General features: G+C 38.2%; 1 protein-coding gene across 2 annotated transcripts in view; it reads right to left on the reverse strand.

Annotated features, from left to right (window-relative positions):
• Nucleotides 1–26,835, reverse strand: part of LOC124721255 (alpha-soluble NSF attachment protein) — a 64,940-nt gene that overhangs the window by 26,034 nt on the left and 12,071 nt on the right. For both annotated transcript variants that reach the window (XR_007006305.1, XM_047246127.1), the window contains exons 3-4: nt 6,817–7,082; nt 2,035–2,208 (exon numbers count right to left, since the gene is read on the reverse strand). Coding sequence is in view for 1 of the 2 variants with exons in the window: in XM_047246127.1 (XP_047102083.1) it covers nt 2,035–2,208; nt 6,817–7,082 (440 nt within the window). In the remaining variant the exon portion in view is untranslated. The remainder of the gene's footprint in view (nt 1–2,034; nt 2,209–6,816; nt 7,083–26,835) is intronic.

Consider the following 26,835-nt stretch of genomic DNA (forward strand, 5'->3'; position numbering starts at 1 on the left):
TTTGGTTAATAGGTCTACGCCCGAGTATATCTTGCAATGCAATGTTTTCCGATATGCAAGGCCTCTATAGTTTTAAAACTGCAATGGCTTTGTATGAGAACATTATACTGACATCTCACATGCTGTACCTTGACAGGTGCTGCCCTCTGTTGTCAGCTTATAAAATTCCTCTGATAGAAACAGTGCAAACATAAGAATGCCTGCCACAATGGAGTCAATGCGTGCTAGTGGAGTCGTGAGATTTTTGCATGTATTTATTAGAATTTTAAGCTTGCTGTAATTTTGCGACAAATAAGTCAGATTTACTTAACATATAAGAAATTCTGGAAACTGCAGAGAAAGAATCAAACGATTCTGCACTGGAAGGAGAAATATATGCGTGGGAACAGTCTGAAGAACCTGGTGAAGGACTCTTCCACAAAGGCACAACAATGGCTCCAGAAATTGTTCCTAGTGCAACTATCAGCTGGTTGGATGACACTTCCCTCATAAAATTCTTGGAACTGAGATGAAGTAACATCCGACATGGATTTGCAAGAATTGTTCACAGAAGAATGAACAGTCTGCTGGCCAATCAAGCAGGAAAGAAAGAAGCTGGTACTGCCCTGACTGCGACATACTTCTCTGCACACTAGAATGTTTCTGTCTCTTCCATACAAAAGTCAACTGTGTGTGGAATTTCTCAACAACTCACCTCACACTATTCTTTTTATCTGAAGTTTAGTTATACAGTAGTTTAATCATTACCATAAAATTTGTAATCTACCATTGATCCAAAATAAAAGATAAAAAATAAACCTTGCAACTGTCTTTAGTATTATTACCCTTAAATATACCTCAAAAATAGATGTGCCAGTAACATTTTAAGTAAGGGCATAAATGGCTGGTTTTCTGGGCCCCAAATGTTTCAAGCGATTAGACTCAAAAACAAACTAGCTCTGTCCGAACAGGCCATGAAGGCCCAACGGTACAGACAGGCCACTGGATGTAGATATGGAGGGGCATGTGGTCAGCACACCGCTCTCATGGCTGTATGTTGGTTTATGAGACCAAACCCACTACTTCTCCAGCTCCTCAGTTTGCCTCACAATGGCTGAATGTACCCTGCTTGCCAACAGCGCTAGACAGACCGGATTGTCACCCATCCAAGTGCTGGCCAAACCTGAAAGCACTTAACTTCGTTGATCTGACAGGAACCGGTGTTACCACTGCGGCAAGGCTGTTGGCAATTAGACTCAAAATGTTAACAAAAATTTAGAAACCTTATTTCTACACTCCTCCAGCACCACTTAATTAGAGAAGCTGAATTGTGAAGATTACTTATAAGGTTTTTTTTAGTACCACACTTAGACATCAACTTAGATTATGTATCCCATAGTATCACCAACACTCACCCATTTAGAGATTTTTTATTCACACAATTGTGTTACAAGAGGAACTGTGAAACACAGGAAAACCTACAGAAATTACATATGTAAATAGCTATTTCAGCTTATAAAAACTAAATTATGTTAATGACCAATATAAAGGTCTGGGTTTTCAAGTGTGATTCAATAAGAGGTTCTAAGACTGACTGCAAATTTTTGATAATTGGCAGTCTCGAGTTCTAGCTATGTGACATGTACCGTGGGGAGCTAAATTAGTACGCAGAATGTCTATTAAGTGTCCACTACTGAAATGTGAAGAGTTCATTCAGTATGGAAGCAACCTTTGCATTTGTTCAGCCTGATTTATTCATGTCAGACAGACCATATAGAATTAAATGAGAGAAGTGTGTTGGACAAACAACTAATGAGTCTGCGAAAGAGTGTCACTGATACATAAAATGAATTTCAATGGGGAAAATTCTTGTAAAAAAGATGACACTAAATATTCCTTACAAATACTTGTGTAAAGCCCAAAGGAAGCATAAAAAATACTTAAAGAATGCATAAGGCAGCATTATACTAAAAATATTGCTGACACGTTAAGTATTTTTTTTAAACAGAAAAAGTTTTCGTACTTTTATTATAAAGATTAATCTGGGGTGCCTACCTTGATAAGTTTATATTCCCTAGAATCCTGGAAGCCCGGATACATGGACTGGTAACGTTCCAAAGCATGCTGTGCATTGAGCACATCAACACAGAGATGACAAAGTGCAGCACGGAAAAAGTATTCTTTTGCACTGTATTTCAGCAGTGAACTATCGAGTGATGTGGCTGCAACCTATACAGAAACATACAAAACAATCCACATGCACAAAATAAAACTTAAGGATATGTACAGGAACAAATACAGGAACAAATACAGGAACAAAAACTCACATAGCACCAATTTTATGATACCCCACTGATTGAATACTCTTATATTAGTTTGCTTTTTCAACTAGCGAAACGGCAACTATTCTCACCATGTTGAGGCCATAGAGATAATTAAATCAAAATATGGTTGAAACATGAGGTAGTACAGAGTAGTTACAATGTAACTTTTCCTATTTAACAAATTATAACACTGCAATTAATTACCGTATGAGTACCAAACTTGGTAGCATTAATGTCAAAGACACGGGAAAGAGAAATAATGCAGAATCAATTCAACTGAAACATTTTTAATGTACTGCTATAATGCATCATACCATTACACACAGGCACCATTACTGCTCCAAAAGGCACTAATATGGTGCCCATCAGCGTCCAAGGGAGTCTGAAAGAGCACAATTGAATTCTTCACATCAGAATGAAGAATGTCTGTAGGTATGCTGGCTACCTCTCTTGATCTGCTGCACTTCAGATCAGCACATGTGTGAATGTTTCCCTGGTAAACCCTGTCCTTCATGTAGCCCCACAACAAAAAACCACAGGGAGTGGGATCAGGTGACCTTGCCAACCAAGCATTTGGACTTGATTGGCTGATAATTTGACGTTTCCAAACGTGTTTCATAGAAAAGGGTGAACTTCACATGCGATGTGCAGTAGGGTGCCGTCTTGCATGAAAAATGTTGAGTTCAATTCTTCTCTCTCCTGTAGGGCAGGTATGACATGCTGGAGAACCGTATCACAGTAACAATGACCAGTCACACTGCACTTCTTTGATCCTTGAGTGCCAAAAAAGAGTGGGCCAATGATGAATTTAACCATGAAGCCACATCATACAGTGCCACATTCACCATGCAGAAGAACTTTATGCACAGTGACTGGTGGTGAAGATCTACATGCTCAGCAATTCTGTGTGTTCACCTCACCCCTCGGAGAAAAAAAGAGCTTCGTCTGTCCATAAAATGATCCAGGGCCAGCCCTCGTCAATTTCAATCCTTGTGAGAAAGTGGAGAGAGAAGTCAACACGTTGTCATGTGCCCTGGGGTGCAAGCTGCTGTACAATATGGATCTTGTACGGATACCATTTAAGAATGGTTCGAAGCACCTTCCATGCAGGGGACCACGGGATGTTCAACTGTCATGAAACAGCGAGCACACTGCCTGACAATTGGAAATTGCATGTAGCATTGTCCACCATAGCAACAGCGGTTTCATCACTCATCTGTGGTGCAACTTGTCAACCGCCTCTTCCTGGAGCGACACCCAGTTCCCCATTTGATTCAAACTGCTCCATAATGCTCCGCACAGCAGGTGGAGAAAGAGGACCCTTCCGTAAGCCCTTCAGTTGACGAGATTCTCGAACTGCAGCTGCAGCATTACTCTTGTTTTAGTAATAGAGCTTTACCAATAATGCCCTGGTCCTTTTGTCCATGTTCATGTTGACAAGTCAACAAGTAAACAGCGGCTGGTCAGGTGTGTGAGACCATGAATCACGATGACTGATCACGCACCCGGTGGCCATAATTGGAACTGGATGGAGGGGGCTAGAATGCATGGAAATCATGCACCCTATACTCTGGACATAAATGCTACCAAGTTTGGTACTCTTACAGTAAGTACTTTCCAAGTTATAACATGTTAAATAGGGAAAGTTTAATTACAACCACTCGGTACTTGATCACAGCAAGTTACACTGCACATTTACTCCCTTTTCAACTAACATCATATTTTTAAAAACCTGTATGAGTTATTTTCAATTATGACATGCTTTGCTCTGCTTCCTCTTATAATCAGACTGGAGAAGAAATTATCGAACATTTCTAAATCTGTGCCAAATCATTTTTCATTTCATGCACAATTTCACACAACTGCTGACACTATACAACCTATATTCCAGGAATTTGGATTCAGAAACAATGGAATGATGCGCATAGGTTATCATCATTGATATATACAGGGTGTTTCAAAAATGACCGGTATATTTGAAACGGCAATAAAAACTAAACGAGCAGCGATAGAAATACACCGTTTGTTGCAATATGCTTGGGACAACAGTACATTTTCAGGCGGACAAACTTTCGAAACCACAGTAGTTACAATTTTCAACAACAGATGGCGCTGCAAGTGATGTGAAAGATATAGAAGACAACGCAGTCTGTGGGTGCGCCATTCAGTACGTCGTCTTTCTGCTGTAAGCATGTGCTGTTCACAACGTGCAAGTGTGCTGTAGACAACATGGTTTATTCCTTAGAACAGAGGATTTTTCTGGTGTTGGAATTCCACCGCCTAGAACACAGTGTTGTTGCAACAAGACGAAGTTTTCAACGGAGGTTTAATGTAACCAAAGGACCGAAAAGCGATACAATAAAGGATCTGTTTGAAAAATTTCAACGGACTGGGAACGTGACGGATGAACGTGCTGGAAAGGTAGGGCGACCGCGTACGGCAACCACAGAGGGCAACGCGCAGCTAGTGCAGCAGGTGATCCAACAGTGGCCTCGGGTTTCCGTTCGCCATGTTGCAGCTGCAGTCCAAATGACGCCAACGTCCACGTATCGTCTCATGCGCCAGAGTTTACACCTCTATCCATACAAAATTCAAACACGGCAACCCCTCAGCGCCGCTACCATTGCTGCACGAGAGACATTCGCTAACGATATAGTGCACAGGATTGATGACGGCAATATGCATGTGGGCAGCATTTGGTTTACTGACGAAGCTTATTTTTACCTGGACGGCTTCGTCAATAAACAGAACTGGCGCATATGGCGAACCAAAAAGCCCCATGTTGCAGTCCCATCGTCCCTGCATCCTCAAAAAGTACTGGTCTGGGCCGCCATTTCTTCCAAAGGAATTATTGGCCCATTTTTCAGATCCGAAACGATTACTGCATCACGCTATCTGGACATTCTTCGTGAATTTGTGGCGGTACAAACTGCCTTAGACGACACTGCGAACACCTCGTGGTTTATGCAAGATGGTGCCCGGCCACATCGCACGGCCGACGTCTTTAATTTCCTGAATGAATATTTCGATGCTCGTGTGATTGCTTTGGGCTATCCGAAACATACAGGAGGCGGCGTGGATTGGCCTCCCTATTCGCCAGACATGAACCCCTGCGACTTCTTTCTGTGGGGACACTTGAAAGACCAGGTGTACCGCCAGAATCCAGAAACAATTGAACAGCTGAAGCAGTACATCTCATCTGCATGTGAAGCCATTCCGCCAGACACGTTGTCAAAGGTTTGGGGTAATTTCATTCAGAGACTACGCCATATTATTGCTACGCATGGTGGATATGTGGAAAATATCGTACTATAGAGTTTCCCAGACCGCAGCGCCATCTGTTGTTGAAAATTGTAACTACTGTAATTTCGAAAGTTTGTCTGCCTGAAAATGTACTGTTGTCCCAAGTATATTGCAACAAACAGTGTATTTCTATCGCTGCTTGTTTAGTTTTTATTGCCTTTTCAAATATACCGGTCATTTTTGAAACACCCTGTATGTTCCAGTAACTGATGTAACACTGGTACTGACAATGTGGTAGCATTCATACTTCTCCAAGCTGCCACATAGTTCTTGAATGGGAACTGATGCTTTTTGCAAATTTTGCAAATTTTGCAAGTAGCACAGATAAAGGTGGGTGATAGCAGATTAATGCACACTTCTATTTTGCAGCTAACAATGGAAGGATACAAAAGGATCACAAACGGCTCTTCGTGGTGGGAAAGAAACCAAGCAGCATGAGACTTCTCCAACACATCTGAACAACAGAATAAACTGAATATTAATGCATAACAGGATCAAATTAACTGCAACAATATGCTCAAAGAATGAAAACTTGTAGTCACAAATTATGAAGAAGTCCATTATGTTCATTTATGCAACACACAAATGAAATGACTGTCTGGTGTGACAGCATTGATTAGGATGACAAACATTTTGCTGGAAGTTAGAACTGTGATTCCAACTAACTACACAATAACTACCTAACTATACAAAAAATTGAAAGACAAATTGCAAACTGGAAATCAGTAAATATTCTTTACATATCCAGCAGCATCTTTCGGCTCATTGATAGCTAAATTTTGTATTTCATGTGTAATCTGCTTTACTTTCCCACAGTTGTCATAAAAAAATTAAATACTTTCCCAAGAATTTAACAGGAAGTTTATGAATGGCTATTTTGGTACTTTAAATTAATGTCTGATTATTAAACTTTACACTTACAAGTGCGCACGTGCACATAAGCATGCGGTTACTAGTCTTAAATTAAATAACTTAGGTATAATTTAGTATTTTCAGTATGAGAAACACTATGCTTTTAAAATTGATTATTCCACTTCAGTGGCAATCTAAGTTGAAACTGGATATTTCTAATCATCATATTTCCCCTGGTGATTGATGATGTGAACTACGGAAGACACAGGAACACAAAGATAGATAGCTGGATGGATGGATGGATGGATGAAAAGAAGAGAGAGTATATAATACATTGGCAGTGGGTGTCAAGTATTACCTGTTCATATATTTTAATTGCTTTTTCATAATCTTCTAACTGGGCTGCATAATGAGCAACTTTCAAGAGGCATTTGTTGGCTGAAGAGTTACTTTCTTCTCCTTTGAAATAGTCTGCAGCTTGTTCATAGTGTTGTACAGCACGTTCCAGGTCAACATTTTCTGTTTCATATAATTCTGCAATTGACTGATGGTGTTTTGCAGCCATTGTAAATCGTCCCATATCAGTGTAAATTTCAATGGCCCTCAATAGACTTGCAACAGCACCTGCGTACAAAATCATATACAATGCATGTGTTACGCTGTTCATATACAACAAATCATTTCCCACACATTTTCTACAAGTATTTTTTGTGTCTATAGAGTTTGGAGGCAGTAAGCAGCTTAATGAAACACAATAAAGTTTTAGATGGCACCAGTATTCACACAAATCTCTGCAAGAAACATTATTAATAAGTCCTTCTGTCAAATAATTAACACACACAAATTCAGTTTCCCATGAAAGGTACAGACTATCTACACAGGATGATTCCGAAATGGTGGTTGGAGAAATGAACAAAACATATTATCCACTTTCAACTAACTAGGCACTTCAAAATTTTCCCCTACAGATGATGTTCCATACAAAAATTATTCGTACATATTGTAGCTACTGATTTATATGGTAATAAAAGACCAACTGTACAGCATATAATTCAACATACAATATTTTTGCTGGGTAATTACAGATCTCAGTTTCTCTCAACTATACAATGGGCAGAATGTTTCTATTCTTTACAGTTAACGTACAACAAAAACAAACTTTGCATTATACCTTTACAACAGTCACACATTCTGCTGCACTTCATGTGATAAATTGTGTGACTAATGAGCCTAACAGAGAACAACAACAGTTAGATGGTTGAGTGTGTTCTCATCAATGAAAGTGAATTACAATACTCACAAACTCTGTTCGCCCAAATTTTATGGAAGGAGCAAACAATTGCCAAGCTCACTTCCAATTACTTTCAAACTGTGTTATGCTACTTATAACAGTGCCAAAACTGAGTTCAAAAGAGCCAAACTAATAAGACACAGATTTCTTAATGTAATATTTACACTGATCGGCCAGAACATTATGATCACCAAACTACTACAGATATAAACCAGACCAGGCAATAGCGTGTCACCTGGCAAGAAATGACTGCTAGTCTCTCTCTCTCTCTCTCTCTCTCTCTCTCTCTCTCTCTCTCTCTCTCTCTCTCTCCCCCCCCCCCCCCCCCCCCCACACACACACACACACACACACACACACACACACACACACACACACACACACACGGCGCATGTAGTATCAGTGAGCTTTCTGTCCAAGTGTAGAATGGAAAAGCTGCGAAATATATCCAAGTTTGACCAATGACAGATTTTACAGGTGTTCAAGAAGTGCTGTGGCAAGTGTCTTCAACACATGGCGAAACCAAGGTGAAACCACATCCAGACGTCATGGGGTTGGGCGGCCACACCTCATTACAGTGGTTGGACATCACAGGCTGGGCAGACTGGTAGAACAGGACAGGTGTCGAACTGTGGTGGAACTAGCCTCAGACTTTAATACTGGGCAGAGTTCGAGTGTGTCTAAGCATACAGTGCACCAAACACTTCTGACGAATGGCCTCCACAGTCAACGACCAATGCATGTGCCACTGTTAATGGCAACTATGACTGAAATGGACACATGACCATCGGCGTTGGACACTGACACAGTGGATAGCATTCCATGGTCTGATGTAATACCAATACCCTCCTCATCGTGCCAATGGGACTGCGCAAATCCGTCGTCTGCCAGGGTAACAATTCCTTGACACCCGTACCGCAGGATGGAGACAAGAAGGAGACAAGATGGCGGCAGCTCCATTATGCTCTGGGGAACATTCACGTGGACACCTATGGGTCCAGTGGAGCTTGTGTAAGGCACCATGATGGACAAGGAGTATTGTACACTGGTGGCAGACCACATACACCCCTTTGTGATGATCCTGTTCCCCGACAGCAGTGGCATTCTTTAACAAGATAAAGCATCATGTCACGAGGCCAGGAGTTGATGGAGTGCTTCATGGAACACACTGGCAAGTTCCAATTGATGTGATGCCGCCCCCCCCCCCCCCCCCAAACTCAAGATCTGAATGAACCTGACTGAACACATCTGAGATGTGACTGAACATGGCGTCAGAGCTAATTACCCCCCCAACCCCCTTCCCAGAATTTCAGAATTTACAAGAATTTGGTTACGCGCGCGCACGTGTGTGATTTGGAAAAAGATGGTATCAGTGCGGAGTTTTGGAAGAACAGGCTTATAGTTTACATACTTATGCTGTACACATAAGATAAAAGTCAGTCTACTTGCAATTACTTTTAAATACTCAATGAACAATATAACTGCTTCGAAATGTGTGAAGAGGTGGATTTAATGAGCTCTGGTTGTGTACTACACAGAGTTGTAATATGCCGTTGTGAGGCACAATGGTGGCACTAAATAAGATTTGGCTAGTTTTTGAACTCAACAGGGTGAAGAGTTTGTAAGTTTTGTTTCTACGCATGATTTTTAAGCACTTCACTGTTGGTAGTTATTAGAGTAGATAATGTACTCCGTTTGTTCCACAGACCCACAGAGAGTAGGTCCTTGGGGAGGTGGAACATGATAAAAACAAAATTACAAAACATCCACAGATCAGAAGTGAAATGTTACTGTAACACGTGAAATAAAAATGTTTTCCTTCTGTACAGGAGTTACCCCACAGTACTTTGGAGTCCCATATTACTGCCTATTATTTATTGTATACACTACTTTAAATGTTTCTGTGTTTCTTTTAGTTCTTATATTCTTCTGTAGAGCATTTTAAATTTTCTTATCACCTTTCTGTGACTTATTTAATGACTCGTTCAATTACAAAGTGGCCTTGGCTCACACTGTTCCACTGAACCTGATGAATTGTAACTAAAATTTACAAATTAATATTAAAATTGTCATAATTCCTAAGCTATTGTGGCCAAACATTATTAAATAAGACCATGGATGGATGGATGGATGGATGGATGGATGCTTACACAGATCTCACTACTTTGATGATGAAACTGGAGTCAGGTATTACATGTAACTCATGCTTTGTGATACAAGTAACATACGCCCCAATTGGTTTTGCTACGAAAATTGTCACTGGAGCAGGAGTTGCCATAAACAAATCATTTAGCTTATCTTGGAATTGGGCTTTAACAGTGACCTAAATTTCTTACAGTTGCTAACAAATAATTGAAAACTGGTGTTCCCAAGTAGGTGACACCTTTATCGACAAAAGAAAGAGGTTTTTGTCTTTATTTAGGTTGTTTTTATCTATAGTATCGATCTGTGAAGTGAGTAGTTTATTTTAAAAGACAAATTTCATTAAATAATAAATGTACTGAGAAGCAGTAGTAAGTTAAGCACACCCAGTTCATTAAACAAGCTTCCACAGAATGTTCTTTGATTCATACCGTGACACACACTTTGAACATCTGGGTTTAAAACTTTGGTTTGGTCTGGTGGATAACGACAAAATTTTATACCACATGGCATAATTAAATGACAGTAAGCAAATTATGTCATCCATAGTGTTTCAGTATCTATCACCTATGTCTGCCAACATTCAGTCCATATTATTTGCTTTGACATTTCAAGAATTCTGTACTATTCTTGTGCTTACAAAATCTATGAACATGCAATCACAATAATTCACCATTCTCGACCTCTTCTGTATGCAATTCCTCATTTTGTGCATATGCCGGGTGAAAACATCTTGAGTGTTCTGAACTGCATGTAGTGAGTTTTTAGGTGTGTAACAACAACAAACTGACTAAAAAATAATTATTAATTTATATGAAAATTAATTACTAGTTCTTTCTACAACTACACTTGATTGAATACAAACCACAATGTCTATATTATCTTCAAACAAGACAAACCTGGCATCAGATGACATTGCAGATGTCAGGTTGTTAAATATACACAAGGAAAAGCAAAGACCCCAGTATAGAACCTTGTGGATACTACATGTAATTGGTTTTTTTCATGAATACCAATAATTTGCCACAGAACTTGCCCTCATTACACCTTTTGTTTCCTTGTTGAGAGGTGATTTTAATCATTTCAAAGAATTTGTCACACCTAAATAGTCTCATTTACTTAAAAGAGAGTTGCGACATACACAGTCAAATTTCCTTGATGAATCTTAGAATATTTATTAACTACCAAATTAAATATACACTCACTGCATGCATAAACAGCCTCCTGAACATCAAAAATCTTTATAGAACCCAACTTTGACAATATGTCATTTGCAGAACTGTTCCTGGCTGGCAAGTATGGGTTCCTCTTAAGTTATAAGACATTTCATTTATTGAGTAATCCAGTACTGTTTGTAGACATCAGTCTAAATTGAGTTACATCTGGAGGAATGCAATTTCCATACAATGTGATGTCTTATTAATGTATGAATTGTATAGTTCATTAATTTCATAAGGACCATCATGAATTCACATGTTTTAAATTTTTATCCTGATAAGCACCAGTACTTATCACAAGGAACATCATGTCAGGGTCTGAGGTGCCACTTGATTTTCTAACATGATTTTGTTCGTAAGACCTGTCCAGAAATCCACAACCAAGAAGAAAAGAGAGAAATACCAATAAACTTCAGTTTACTTTCATGTCAGGCAGCATTCACAAAATTTTAGAAATGGTAACATACAATCAGCTTCTTAACCACCCGACAGCAAATAATGTATTGTCGAAGTCACACTTTGGATTTCTAAATCTACATACATACTCTGCAATCCACCATACGGTGCGTGGCGGAGGGTACCTCGTACCACAACTAGCATCTTCTCTCCCTGTTCCACTCCCAAACAGAATGAGGGGAAAAATGACTGCCTATATGCCTCTGTACGAGCCCTAATCTCTCTTATCTCATCTTTGTGGTCTTTCCGCGAAACGTAAGTTAGCGGCAGTAAAATTGTACTGCAGTCAGCATCAAGTGCTGGTTCTCTAAATTTTCTCAGTAGCGATTCACAAAAAGAATGTCTCCTTTCCTCCAGAGACTCCTACCTGAGTTCCTGAGGCATTTCCTTAACACTCGCGTAATGATCAAACCTACCAGTAACAAATCTAGCAGCCCGCCTCTGAATTGCTTCTATGTCCTCCCTCAATCCGACCTGATAGGGATCCCAAATGCTCGAGCAGTACTCAAGAATAGGTCATTAGTGTTTTATAAGTGGTCTCCTTTACACATAAACCACATCTTCCTAAAATTCTACCCATGAACCGCCTTCCCCACAACTGCCATTACATGCTTGTCCCACTTCATATCGACGTGACTGTGTCAAGCACTACACTACTAATGGAGTATTCAAACATTACAGGATTCTTTTTCCTATTCATCTGCATTAATTTACATTTATCTATATTTAGAGTTAGCTGCAATTCCTTACACCAATCACAAATCCTGTCCAAGTCATCTTGTATCCTCCTACACCACAGCATCACCAGCAAACAGCCGCACATTGCTATCCACCCTACCCAAAAGATCATTTATGTAGATAGAAAACTACAGCGGACCTACCACACTTCCCTGTGTGACTCCAGATGATACCCTCACCTCCAATGAACACTCAACATCGAGGACAAGATACTGGCTTCTATTACTTAAGAAGTCTTCAAGCCACTCACATACTTAGGAACCAACCCCATATGCTCGTACCTTAGTTAGGAGTCTGCAGTGGGGCATCGAGTCAAACGCTTTCCGGAAGTCAAGGAATATGGCATCCATCTGATACCCTTCATCCATGGTTCGCAAGATATCATGTGAAAATATGGTGAGTTGCGTTTCGCAGGAGTGATGCTTTCTAAAGCCATGCTGATGCATGGACAGTAACTTCTCTGTCTCAAGGAAATTCATCCCACAAGATTTCTAAAGGGTTCTGACACTGAGAAGGCTATCTACATACACAGTGAAAAAGTACTTCACTCATCAAACAATGAATTACAGGCTAATGATATATTTTGTAATCTGTTGAAGGCATCTGACACTGTAAATCACAATAGCCTTTTAAATAAATTAATTATTGTGGTGCATCAACAGGAAAGCTACAAAATGGTTTAAATCCTGTACCTGACAGGAACCAAAGAGTGTTGTTAGGAAATAGACATGTATTAAGTTACAAGGCATCATTAATCTGAGAACTAATTACATGTGGTGTCCCACAAGATCTTAATATCCTTAGTTTTTCTTGTGTGTCAATGACCTTTCATCAATAACATTACAAGATGGCAAGTTTGTTTTGTTTGCAGACAATACAAACATTGCAATAAATAGCAAATCAAGTGTAGTCTTCAAAAGATCAGGTGATGGTTGCTAGCCAATTCTTCATCACTGAACTTTGGAAAGACATACTACATGTAGTTCAGAGTTTTCAAGAGGTTTCCCACCACTATACGCCTAAAATACGATAAACATATAGAGAAAGTGGGGACAGTGTTAAATTCTTGGAATTACAGCCTGACAATAGATCCAAATGGGAGGAATATGCGAAAGCACCTACACCAATCCCCATTTCCATGTTGTCAGCTATAGGGGTTATTAAAATAAAAAGTTGGCATACTGTGCTTACTTTTATTCCATACTGTCTCACAGGTTTTTTTTTTTTTTTTGGTGGCTCACCAAGCCCAGTTTAAGTTTTCTGTGTACAATAACATGTAATAAGAATTATTTGTGGTGAGACTCAAGAAGATGCTGCACAGGCCTGTTTAGGGAACTAGATAGTAACTACTGCTTCCCAATATATTTATTTCTAAACGAAATTTGTCATTAAAAGTATCTCCTTTTCAAACTGATAGCTTAGAATCAAGGCTACAAATAAGAAAAACCTTCACAAATATTTAAAGTCAGTCGCTTTGATCCAGAAAGCCATCACCTATTCAGGAACACATTTCTAATAACTTGCCAGAAACCGTAAGAAGTTTTACTGCCAGCAAGACTTAAGAGGAGCCTTAAGGATTTATTGGTGTCCAACTCCTGCATGGGCGTGTGTGTCAAATACTGCAAGTATTAGTACAATCAGACTTTTCGAATTCAGTAATGTGTGTTAAAACAACAAGCAACCGCTACTTTCTTCTGTTAAATATGCAAAGTTATCTTTACGGTGTTTTATAAATGGGCTAAAATTGCCAATAGGTGCTCTGTCTGTGAAGAATTTATTAAATTATACTTATGTGACACATGCTTCTAGATGTGGCTCTGAGCTGAAGTTTTAAATATTCAGAGAAAAATTCTCTTAAGACTCTACCTAGAGTAATAGACGCATTAATTGAGTATACTACACTTATATTGTTTAGCTACTTTCTCAAATTGTGTGTTTCAGTACTAACCCCACTTAAAATATAGTTTTTCCTGTCATTCCTATTCAAGTATTAAACTGCTTGTGATGGTTCCTACCACCATCAATGTTCTTAAATCAGCTTTCCTGTTGGGGCAAAGCTGTAGTGTAATATGTTCCCTGCTGATGATAGAAAACACAGGAAATGCACCAACATGTTGACTACACATCCGATATAAGCAGCCATTCTAACTTTGCTGAGGAAGGAGCTCAAATGAAGTAAACCATGGTGGCTCAAAATGAATACTAACCCAATAGTGGTATGCCTCAACACCAGCACCATATTTACCAAATCATGTTGTATAGAATATTACAAATCATCCAGTATTTTTGTCAGAGTTTCCCACTGTAAGTACACTGTCTTTGAAAATCTTTATATTGTGACCCTACCTTCTCCTATCACCTCACCTAGAGCAGCACCATGTTTATGAATATAAAAACTAACCCTTGCACAGAGAGCAGATATATCAATCAGCTGTATACTCAGTTTTTATGATTTTTGGTGTGAGACATCACATACAAACTGATATTTTAGAGTTTACTGAGTACCCACAAACAAAATATCTGAAAGAAGCAGGCGGGCAGTGATAGTGAAAATATGTGAGAATGAAACCAGTAAGAGTCACAATACCACACCATATGCTAATAGCGATGAGATGTCAAGTTGTATCTAATTAGCTCTCGTATTTGGTGTCAGGAAAGGATGCTAGACAATATCTTTGACTAATGCCACTGTAATATGAAACATCTTTTTATTGCTGACCAACAGCTGCTCATTGTCACAGAAGACGTATGAGGTAAAAAGTCTCTAAGAAGACAGCAGAATGTGTTGCAAAAATTCAGCATTGTAGACATGTGAAAACTTCTTACATCTTCCAACAAAATTTACTTTTTGGTTTTGACACTGACGAAGGAATATATTTGAATATCTGACTGCAGAAAAGCATTGAGAATAACTTTTTTTGGTTACTGTGTACCTTGCAAAATTGTTACTCTCAGTGCCTGTGGCACCTTGAGAACAGGCTGAATATTCCAGTTCATCATAACAAGCACCTCAGCTTAGATTAAGAACACGGTTTCTGATAGGACACACGTCATTTACTCCAGTAACCAACAGGGAAAAAAGTGATACAACACAGATCCAAAGTGCCGGCTGGTATCAGGAATTTAAAACCTTGTATTGCCCACTTGCCTGTAGGCTTCACCAAAATACTTTGGTAAGTTTTCATTTTTAGTATAAAAAATTCCATAAATACTTCCACAGCAATTGGGTGCATCCAATAGTGCAATCAATGACTTGATATTTTCCCCTCGAGCCTTTTGTAACCATTCAGAACTACAAAACTGAAGTTGGAGAAGCCAGTGCTGGTTGATATTGTGTAAGCTCCTTGAAAATAACCGATTTAAATATAATCTTCTCAGCTTCATGTTATTCCCCTGAGATTAATATAATTTCATTTCGCATGACAGGGAAAGACTCTGGGACGAACTGAAGAAGATAGATATACAAGATGGATACATTAATGTTATAAAGACGATGTACAGAGGCCACAATTCTAGAATTAGAAAACCCTTGGGGAACTCTGAATACTTCGAAATAAGACAAGGACTTAAGCAAGGAAGTATTCTATCTCCTGCACTTTTTAATGTTGTGATGGAGGGAATGAATAGGGCAGTTAAAGATATAGTAAAAGAAAAAGACAAAAAGATGATTTTTGCAGATGATATGGTAATATGGGGTGATAAAGAGGTAGATGTACAGTTACAGCTTGATGCGTGGAAGGAAATAATGACAAGGTATGGATTAAAAATAAATAAAGATAAGAGTGAAGTAATGGTATTTGGAAGGGAGAAAGGAATCAACGGAAATATTACCTTGAATGGAGAACCCCTCAAAGTGGTAGAAAGTTTCACTTATTTAGGGAGTGAAATATCTAGGGATGGAAGAATAACTAACGAAATTAATAGGAGGTTACAGAAGAGAGGCAATTTCTACCAAACAATAAAACATCTGATTTGGAATAATGAAGTTTCAGAAAGAGCAAAACTCCCTATGTATAAGAATTATTACATCCTTATTGTCACCTATGGTGGAGAAACATGGACAATGACAGAAAGGGACTGGAGCAGACTGCAAGCAGGGACTGGAGCAGACTGCAAGCAGGGGAAATGAAATTTCTCAGAGCAGTTAAGGGAAAAACAAGAATGGACAGAGTAAGGAATGTAGAGATTAGAAAGGACCTCAAACAAAAAAGTATGAGAGAAGAAATTGAAAGAAAGAGATTAAGATGGTATGGGCATGTTAAGACGATGCATGGGCAGAGACTCCCCAAAATTATGGAAGAACTAAAGATGGATGGGAAAAGACCTAGAGGGCGCCCAAGAACACGGTGGAAAATGGGAGTGAGAATGTCTGTTGAAAGGAGAGGTGTGACCTGGCAGCAAGTGGAGGAAGAAAAGTGGTGGGAGGACCGAGCCAAATGCAGAGGACTCGTCAGCACCCAGACCCAACAGTGGCTGGAGCGATATTCGGATATAGATAGACTACACATGAACCAATAGATAAACCAGATTCCATATTCTAACTAAATGCCATTCCTTGGGAGTATTCACTTCATATCTTTCAAACTCCCTATACAGTGCAAAGCAATATCTATATGCATCCTCACCATGTGATTTAACACTTCTGTGTTATGAGAAAGAAGGACCATATGCTCTTTGAGTGGGAAGGTGTATAATCATTAGAAGACATTGTCCTTTTTCTTAAAACAGGAGTCTATCACACAATTTCAGTCGTACACATTGACTTAAAGAATTTAGAAAGCACCATCTACCGACAACCTGATTTTACTACTATGTGCAACAGCAGTCATAGTTGTGTACTCAGTGAATAACCTGAATTCCATCAACGTCCATCATCTCAGGTAAGTTACTGTAATTTTAATACCACCAGATTCAATGCCACAGAACTCAGTGAACAAAATGTTTCACAATTCTATTCAATGGCGATTTTATGTCAAAAAAATTATGATTACACAACAGTTTATACATTTCTTTTCCATCCTGTTACCTGGAGAGGCAAAGGTTTACATCAGTTCTGATTCTGTACAACTTGAAGATACGAACAACATTTAATTGTACCCTTAGAATTCTTGGACTCTAAATCTGTCCTGTTTGCCACCTTAATAACTGCTTTTAAAGAAAAATGCCACTATTATGTTAATTAGAAACATTAATACTAATCAGGGATTAATTAATTGTGCAAGATTAGTGTAAACTCCCTTAGACAAGTACATCAACACTGTCAAAATTCACTGACTCCAAAGAAGCTGTGCTCATACTCCGCATTAACCTCACCCATTCTGATCCAACCAAGTCTTTCCAAATGATAAGAAAACAATTCTCAGTAGAAGTTGTCATTGCTCTGACAATTAATAAAGCACAGGGCCCACACTTCAGGATTGTATTCACCAGAACCTGTTTCACATGTCCCCACCCCCCACATGGACCATTCTACATGGCTTTTTTATGAGTTCATACATTCAGTTATATTTAAGTTGGTGCTAAAACCACATACAGCCAAAACAATGATCAAATGCTAGCTGCTAACATTGTTTTTGAAGAATGTTTCATAAAATAAAAAAGTTTTGAGAAATAAAATTAAACAGACAAAGATGGTATCTCCTTTTTAATTTTTTTGCAATTAATCATACTGTATATAATGATATTGATTTTTTACAGAGACACATCTGTTACTACTATTCGAAATATAACACCTTTTATTAATAAATGCTTGTATTTACTTATTTCTGCATTATTATGTTATCTATTGGTGATTTATCATGACAGTGTGTGAATTATTCACACAGGTCAACTAGTCAGAAATAAATGACATTTATCCGACACATGACACAGGAAAAGTAATGTACAAACAAAAACAAAAATTCCACAAATCGTAATTGGTGACCTGACAGCGTGTCTCATACCTCATAAAATGAAACCAAAAAATCTGAACATAAATTGCTGATTGTTTCAAGTATTATCCACAATCACCTGTGCTGTCTTCTGAGTAGCGAAAGGAGCACACTAATGGTCACCAGGTAAAAGTCTTATGAACGATCTCCATTTAGTGAGAAGTCATGAAAAACTTTGTGTCTATCGATAGTACATAGTTTTGCCCTGTGACCAGGCACAAAATTCTAAGGACATACAACACACGCTCTAAAAGCTCAGCAACGGCTACAGCACATCGTTTGCTGCCTTGATTGCTGTCTACCTGCTGTAACGAAACCTGCGACCCTCAAATTGGCGACACTGGACTATACCCAAACCAGCTTTTGTAGTGAAGTTAGAATGCAACAAACATTTTGAGGGAATGTTTCGCTGCTCACAAAAGTTGGCAGCAGAAGGGGTCAAGGACAACAATGAACAATGGACCGTAAAAATGAAGAGGAACTATTAGTTATCTCAAATGTGATGAACTTGTTGAACAAAATCCCTGTTCCAATGGCAATGGGCCTCTGAGACAAGGATAATGTGGAAGTAGCCACCAACCTTGCTCTCAGCTAAAACCTGTGATATGTAATGTCTTATCAGAAAATCAGGAAATGCATGGTACCACTCCCAACCAAAATTTCTGACAGTGCAGTCACTGGTTTTAGAAACTGTAGCGTCTCATGATACCCAATAGCACTACAAAGCATCATTATAGGTGTTATGTGAGGGATGCCATTCAACCCTGTAACTTTCCCACATTCTCCAACACTGAAGTCTACATTAGAAGAGCCTGAACACATACAGCATTTGTGCTGTACAGACAGTCTGTACTGGGAAGCTCACAGTACCTGGTGTCCATCTTTGTTTTACTGTCAGGGGCATCCCACGCAAAAGAATATGAATACGCAGTTAATAGTACAGTAGACACTGGCAAATCATGGACACAAACAACACCACTGTAGCAGTAACATGCAACATCCCATAAAGGATCACTAACAGCACTGTGCACCTCACAACCACCTCTTTCAAGACGCAGTATACACAAATGTGAAGTCCCTCTCAAAACTACAATTTGGTCATATGTGTGCCCTGTGACAATGACAACAAATATTAGCCCATTACAAAAACGATGACTTTCGGGAAGAAGTGACACATATCAAACAACTTACACAATGCTCATTCAATTGTATAACAGATTTTGAAGTTAAGATCCAATGAAGGGCAGTTAGTGTGATGTCTGGAGGTAGGAAACCCCATCACCACCTCACAGAGGTCCTTTAGCAGCAGGACCATTAAAAAGCTAGATCCACTTTTGGAAGCTGCACAGTCCATTATCACATCTCTCTCCAAATGAGATTTCACTGATATTTTCATCATGTTGCAAGGGGAAGGGATGAATTTCACCATTACTACTTTATTAGTACACCAAAGTTTGTCTGTAGGCCAAAACCTCACAGTGATTGCAATGTAACAGGAATTCACAATCTGAGACTATATTCAAGTGTCATTGATAACAGTATGAGTGATTTAAACATATGTAACTGTTGGAGGTTTCGCATTACAGTTTTGAAATTCACTGACTTTAATCAAAACAGAAGAACTAAAAATGTAGCACAATACCACAAACCGCTAGATGATGTGAATCCTGCTTACTGCAGCATACAATGGTTGCAACCCATGTATGGCATTATGTTTTTCCATAACAATACAATGCTGAAGATGGGTCACACAAGTGGTTGAAAACTGAGTGAAATTCACTTGACACCTGTTGATCTAACATAGTTTTCAATCTCAACTTATCTGCACACAGTATTCAAATGCTTGGGCCTCATTCTAGAGTTGGAAAAGCTAGGCACAGAGTGCCCCTCTTCCTGTTTTGTTGAGAGATCAAGAAGCTACTTATTTGGCATTTCCGTAGGAAAAAATGAATGAGGAACTGTGTTACTTTTGCAATTTTAATTCTCATCATCAGTAAACTTCCGCAAAAAAATATGGTTTACATTTCAATGACCCTAAGAGTCACAATTTTGAGCAGACCATAGCAAATTGCTAAATACATGGCCATTATCAGAATACTTCTTTCAAGGAAAAATTAGGGCTGTAACTGGATCCTGACCCATACTCCAACTTAGTCAAAATTTCTGGGAAATTCTTTTTTTAGTATGTGGAAATATATCACTTGCATAATTTTAACTTTCATAACAGGGCTCACTGATTCAATTATCAGTTGTATAATGATACTTGATCTCAGGTTTCAAAGAAAATATGAAAAATTTGAATTCAAAAAATTGTATGCTGCATGACATTTTTGCATAACCAGCGATTTGCCCACACATGTATGTCCTCATTAAAAATTGGCCACTAGTGTCCGTCAGTAATAATCTTGTGCTGAGGAACATCTGAGGAGACAGCCTCTTGTTTAAGGACATGATTACAGACAGTGTAGAAAGGATAGATCACTACTCACCTCATGGAGGAAGCGATGAGTCACAGGCAAGCATTACAAAAAACAATGCTAGAAATATTTCAACTTTTGGACAAAGACCTTCCTCAGAAGTAGGAAAACACACACACACACACACACACACACACACACACACACACACACACACACACACACACACACACACACACACACACAGGCCAATGTTCCTAGGCACAAAGACCCGACTCGACTGGCATTTGGGTCTTAGTGCCGTAAGACAATGAGATGATCCAGAAATCAGGAAGGAAATACAAGTTGTTACGTAGCATCTAAGCCCGAGATAATGGTTGGTGGAAATAAAAATTCTGGTGAATTCCACAAGGTCTTGTTACTTTCCAGATTTTTTTTTCTTTTCAGTTAAAAGAGGTACATGCTGTCCGCAAATCAAATCCCCCTGGAATTTAGCATCTTGTCTGTTCATGTTACTTAGGATCACAATCTGGTCATTATTAGAAGACTCTTTCAAAATTTGGTACCATATTTTACAGACTATAAGACGAATATTGATTTTCAAGCATTTAAAAAAAAAATGCATTTTTACTGTTTTCATTGCCTGGTTGCAAAGCAAGACTAAAAATACCTTTCTTTATAAAACAAAACTGACCTTTAAAATCCCTGAAAATAATCATCATCATCATCTAGTTTTGTCCATTTTGCATTCAGTCTTCTATTTGCACATTCAATCGTCCTCATTTTTTTCAGTTCTTCTTTAACTGCCCGCCAATCACGAATGGCACTTTCTGTTGGTGGAGGGCCAAAATGCTGCTCAGCTGCTATTTTTCCATGTTGTTCTGCATATTCTATTACTTTCAATTTATAACCCTCATCATATGAATACCTTGATTTTTTTTCCATTACGAAACTAGCTGCTAATAAAAATATTGTACTGCTACCAATAACATAAGTCACTTTCAATTCAAATTCAGTGGCACCACACACTGCAGTGAGGCATTATCGGCTAGACAGTGTTCTGGGTTTTTGATGGTGGGATGGGAGGCAGACAGAATTATCAGTCGTGACTCCCCGCTACTCATGTTCCTTGCATCAGTGTACTGCTGCTGCCAGCCGAATCCATTGTTGCCAGATAGACAGATTTCCCATGGCACTGAATATATGGCCATTTTTATGACTGACAGGAAGTTTAAATCAAACACTGGACATTTTTATATTCATTTCAAGTATAAGGCACACTTCAATTATGGAGGCAATTTTTTGAAGGAAAAAAAGTGTGTCTTATAGTCTGTAAAATATGGTATGAATCACCTTCATATTGCACTCACCAGAGCAACAACATGCATAGCACCTATTTAGTAGCTAACACAATCACCGTGACTCTGCTATTCCATTCACAAAATCTACCTTCCTTTGAAAATTACTTCATCTCCAACTACCAAATACAAACACATGACAATTACTCTTCATTACTGCAATAAACTGACGTTCCCTCAACTCCCCCCACTTTCAATAGCTTTGCTATCACACTAGTTTTTGCTGCTTTAATTAACAGTTGGACTCAACAATCATACCAAGTTAATATCAATTTCAAGTTTCTCTGGTTTTATAATGCTGATGAAATCCAATGTTAGAGTTGGGTCTGTCTCACTCAGTACTTCATAGAAGTACTCAATCAAATCCATGTACTATTTTCACGCAGTGAATATACTCCAGTGAAACATAATCCTCACTTGTCAGTTGCCAAAATAGCTTCCTCATTATACTGCAAAGACAACAACAAAAGTTTATGTGCATTTTTATTTTCACAATTTTATTTCATCTATCCAATTGTTGGAAGTTGAGATATGACAACACTTATTTATAGTGAGAGATGTCAGTACTATAAACAGCTTTGTACTGTAGTGATATTTTACATACGAAATAATGAAATTTCTTGAATACTCTGAATTCATTCTAAAAAATATACATAGCTTTAATCTGTCAAATTATAACAGGTGAAGTGAGAGGTGCTTTATCTTTTTCCACACTTTGGAATTATTTACCTGTGTTAGTTCAATCACCTTAAATTTCTTCCAGATAACCTTGTAGAGGTGTCACTCACAAGTGTTTTAAAATTAGAGGGCATTGGTTATCACAACAATGCCGATTTATCAATTTAAACAGTTTATTCTGTCACATATGGTAAATAATTTGAAATGTCTTCAGATCTTATTGCAACAATTATAAATTTTATTACTCAATGAAATGTACAGAAAATGGGCACAGTGGTTGCAGCCTTATAATTAAATACCATTTAGTGCAGGAAACAAGGACTGAAACTTAATTTTACAAATTTCTGAAGTCTGTCTGTGGCATGGAATTCCCAAAAATATTGCTCAGGAAATGGCAGGCAACAAGTGTTACTTACATGCATCTAATGTCTTCACTAAAAAGATGGCAAATTTATGCAGCTCTGATCATGAAGGTGGGGGATGATGTACATATACACAATGAAATGAAGGATGATGTTCAACGTCAGTGGGCCCCTGTACAGCAATGTTACTTGAACTGGCTACAACACTGACAATGTTGGAAGGGGAATAGCATTCAATATTAGGATTATACAAATTAGCTAACAGTCATGTAAATGGTTTTCTAAAGGAACTCTAAGTAATGTTAGCCACAACTATCCGGGAATTCCCTTACACAATAGTAGCCAGTGATGTAAACATTAACACAGTGAAAGGAAACTGTTATACAATGAGAGTCAATGATCTAATCAACACTTATGAAGTTAACCTTGTAGTAAATAGCACCACGAGGTGCAGTAACAATACTGACATGTTAATAGATAATGTAATTATCAAACTACATGTCTTAAACACAGTCATTGCAGATCACTATGCTGCATTAATTATAGGGCAAATCCAAAGACTAAAGCATCACAAGTCAGATTTGATGACTGACACCTTCAAGATGGTGGATAGCCTATTTCAAGCTCATACAATATGGTGACAATTACATCACTCATTGCACACACACACCCCAAGTGGGAGAGGGGACACTGGTGGGAGAGATACCAACAAAATGGAAAATATTAAATAGCAGAAATAGCATGAACATAATAGGATAACTGTGGGAATTAGAGGGTTTGGGGCATGGTCAAATTAAGTATACGACAATATTGATAATGAAGACATACCAAAATAAATATTAAAACAAAAATAAAACAAGCTATATTCTCAGCAATCAACAAAACCACAATTAAAAAGCTGAACAAAAATTGGAATCTGAAATTTCATTTGACCTACATAGCTCATACAAAAACTGCAATACCATAAAACTCCACACAACTCGACATATTCAAAATCTAACACTTCACTTGACCTATATAACTACAATGAAGTCCACAGTACCACAAAACTGAAATTCCCACATATAATTTATGCAAAAAAATCTATCCTCACCAAAGTAGGTAAAACAAACTGCATGATACTTTCCAATCAAAACCCAACAAGAACAATATGACAAAAAATTCATGGAAAACTGCCTTCATACCAATTTCTGCAAAGAGACGAATATTGGATATTAGTTGTCGACCTTTCCCATTGACATAGGAAACATATGACAAACATCGTAAAAAACATTTACCTCTACACGAGTACTCTGTAATTCACAATTCAGTGATTGGTGGAGGATTTGTCAAACCACCTTCAAGCTATTTCTCTACCTATCCTACTCTCTAGCAGTGCATGGTAAAAATGGAAACTTAATCTTTTCATGTGAGCTCCCATTTCCATTACTACAAAGAGCATTTCTTTCTAAGCAGGTGGATGCCAACATAACATTTTCACATTCAGAGAAGAAATTCAGTGATTGAAATTTCATGAAAAGATCTCACCACAACAAAAAGTACCTTTGTTTTTAAGACTCCCAACCCAATCTGGTTATCATATCTGCAGCACACTTTCCTCTATTTCGTGATAATACAAAATGAACTGCCCTTCTCTTAACTTTTTTGATGTCCTCCATCAATCTTATCTGATGCAGATCCCAACCACACAGCAATACTCCAGAATCGGGCGGACACGTCTAGTGTCAATAGTCTCTTTAGTAGACCTGTTGCATAAGTGTTTTACCAATAAAACACTGTCTTTGGTTTCCCTTCCCCAGAGTATCAACTACGTGATCATTCCTATTTAATTTATGTATTTATTTGAATTTACAGCCTCTAGATTTGTGCCATTTATCATGTAACTGTGATTTAACAGATTCCCTTTAGTACTCGTGGATGAGTTCCCATTTTCATTACTGAGAGTCAATTGCCACTTTTTGGAATATACAGATATCTTTTCTACATCATACGGCAATTGGTTTTGACCATCTGATGACTTTACAAGGCAGTAAAGGACAGCATCATCTGCAGATAATCTAAGAACATCGCTCAGACTGTCTCTTAAATCATTTTTGCAGATCAGGAACAGCAAAGGCCCTACAACACTCCCTTGGGGAATGCCAGATATTACTTCTGTTTTACTCTACGACTTTCCATCAATTATTATGAACTTTAACCTTTCTGACAAGGAATCATGGATCCAGTGCACAATTGAGACAATACTCCATCAGCATGCAATCTGATTGCAAGTCATTTGTGAGAAACTGTGTCAACAGCCTCCCGGAAATCTGAAGATCTAGACTGAATTGGGCATCCCCTGCCGATAGCAACATTACTTCACTAGAATAAAGAGCCTGTTGTGTTTCGCAAGAATGATATTTTCTTAATCCGTTTGTCAATAAATCATTTTCTTTGAGGTAATTTCTAATGTTCAAACACAGTATGTGTGCCAAAATCCTACTGAAAATCTGCATTAATGTTATGGGTTTGTAATTCAATAGATTACGCTTATTTCCTCTCTTGGATATTGGTGTGACTTGTGCAACTTCTGACAAGTGGGTAGTTGTACATTATTGCTGAGTATGGAGCTACTGTATCAGCATACTCTGAAAGGAATCTGACTGCAATACAATCTCGACCAGAGGACTTGCCTTCATTATGTAATTTGAGTTGCTCCACTGCACCAAGGATATCTACTTCTAAGTTACTCATGTTGGAAGTTCTTCTTGATTCAAATTTTGGAATATTTACTTTGTATTCTTTGGTGAAGGAACTTTGGAAACCCATGTTTAGTAACTATGCTTTAGTGGCATTGTCGTGATTTCAGTACCGTTACTGCGCAGTGAAGGTATTGGTTGTGTCTTGCCACTGACGTACTTTACATACAACCAGAAAATGTACAGTTTTTTTGCCAGATTTTGAGACAAAGTTTCACTGTGGAAGCTATTAACAGTACCTCGCATTGAAATTCACGCTAAATTTCGAGCTTCGATAAAACTTTGCCAATATTGTGAGCTTTGAGTTCTTTCAAATTTTGCTTGCTTTCTTCGTTGCTTCTGTAATAGTGTTCTGACATGTTTTGTATACCATGGAGAGATCAGTAGCACCTCCTATTAATTTATTTGGTGTATTTCATTCAACTATCATCAATACTATTTCTTTGACTTTAAATCAGATCTAATCTATTCTTACAAAATCAGATGGATGGAGTGGAGACTGTCTCTTAGGAAGATGTCAATCGAATTTTAACCTGCTTTTTGAAGCAATTTTGCATTTATTTTTGGTGCATTTGGATGTTACAGTATTCAGTCTCGGTACAACAACCTTGTTGACACTAGGTCCTTGTCTCCATGTCATGATGCTCCATATTTGCTCAGGATTATTTGTTACCAGGAGGTGAAGTATGTTTGTGCAACTATTTACACTCTGAGTGGGCTCCTGAACTAATTATTCAAAATAATTTTCTGAGAAAGTAGTAAGTATGATTTTGGAAGATATTTTATGCCTATCATCAACTTTTAACATGTATTTTCACCAACATATCAAGGTTAGATTGAAGTCATCATCCACTGAGTCAGGTACCTATTTGAAATGAGACTCAAGTTTTATTTGAAATGTTCAGTAGTTGCATCATCTGAGTCTGGGAGACAGTAACAGGAATCAATAGTTAATTTATTCCAGAGTTTAAGTATAACCTCTACCCATACCAGTTCACAGGAACTATTTACTTCAGTTTCACTGCATCTGACAGCAATAAATTGTCTACC

Source organism: Schistocerca piceifrons, chromosome X, assembly GCF_021461385.2.
Source record: "Schistocerca piceifrons isolate TAMUIC-IGC-003096 chromosome X, iqSchPice1.1, whole genome shotgun sequence".
Taxonomy (NCBI): Eukaryota; Metazoa; Arthropoda; class Insecta; order Orthoptera; family Acrididae; genus Schistocerca; species Schistocerca piceifrons.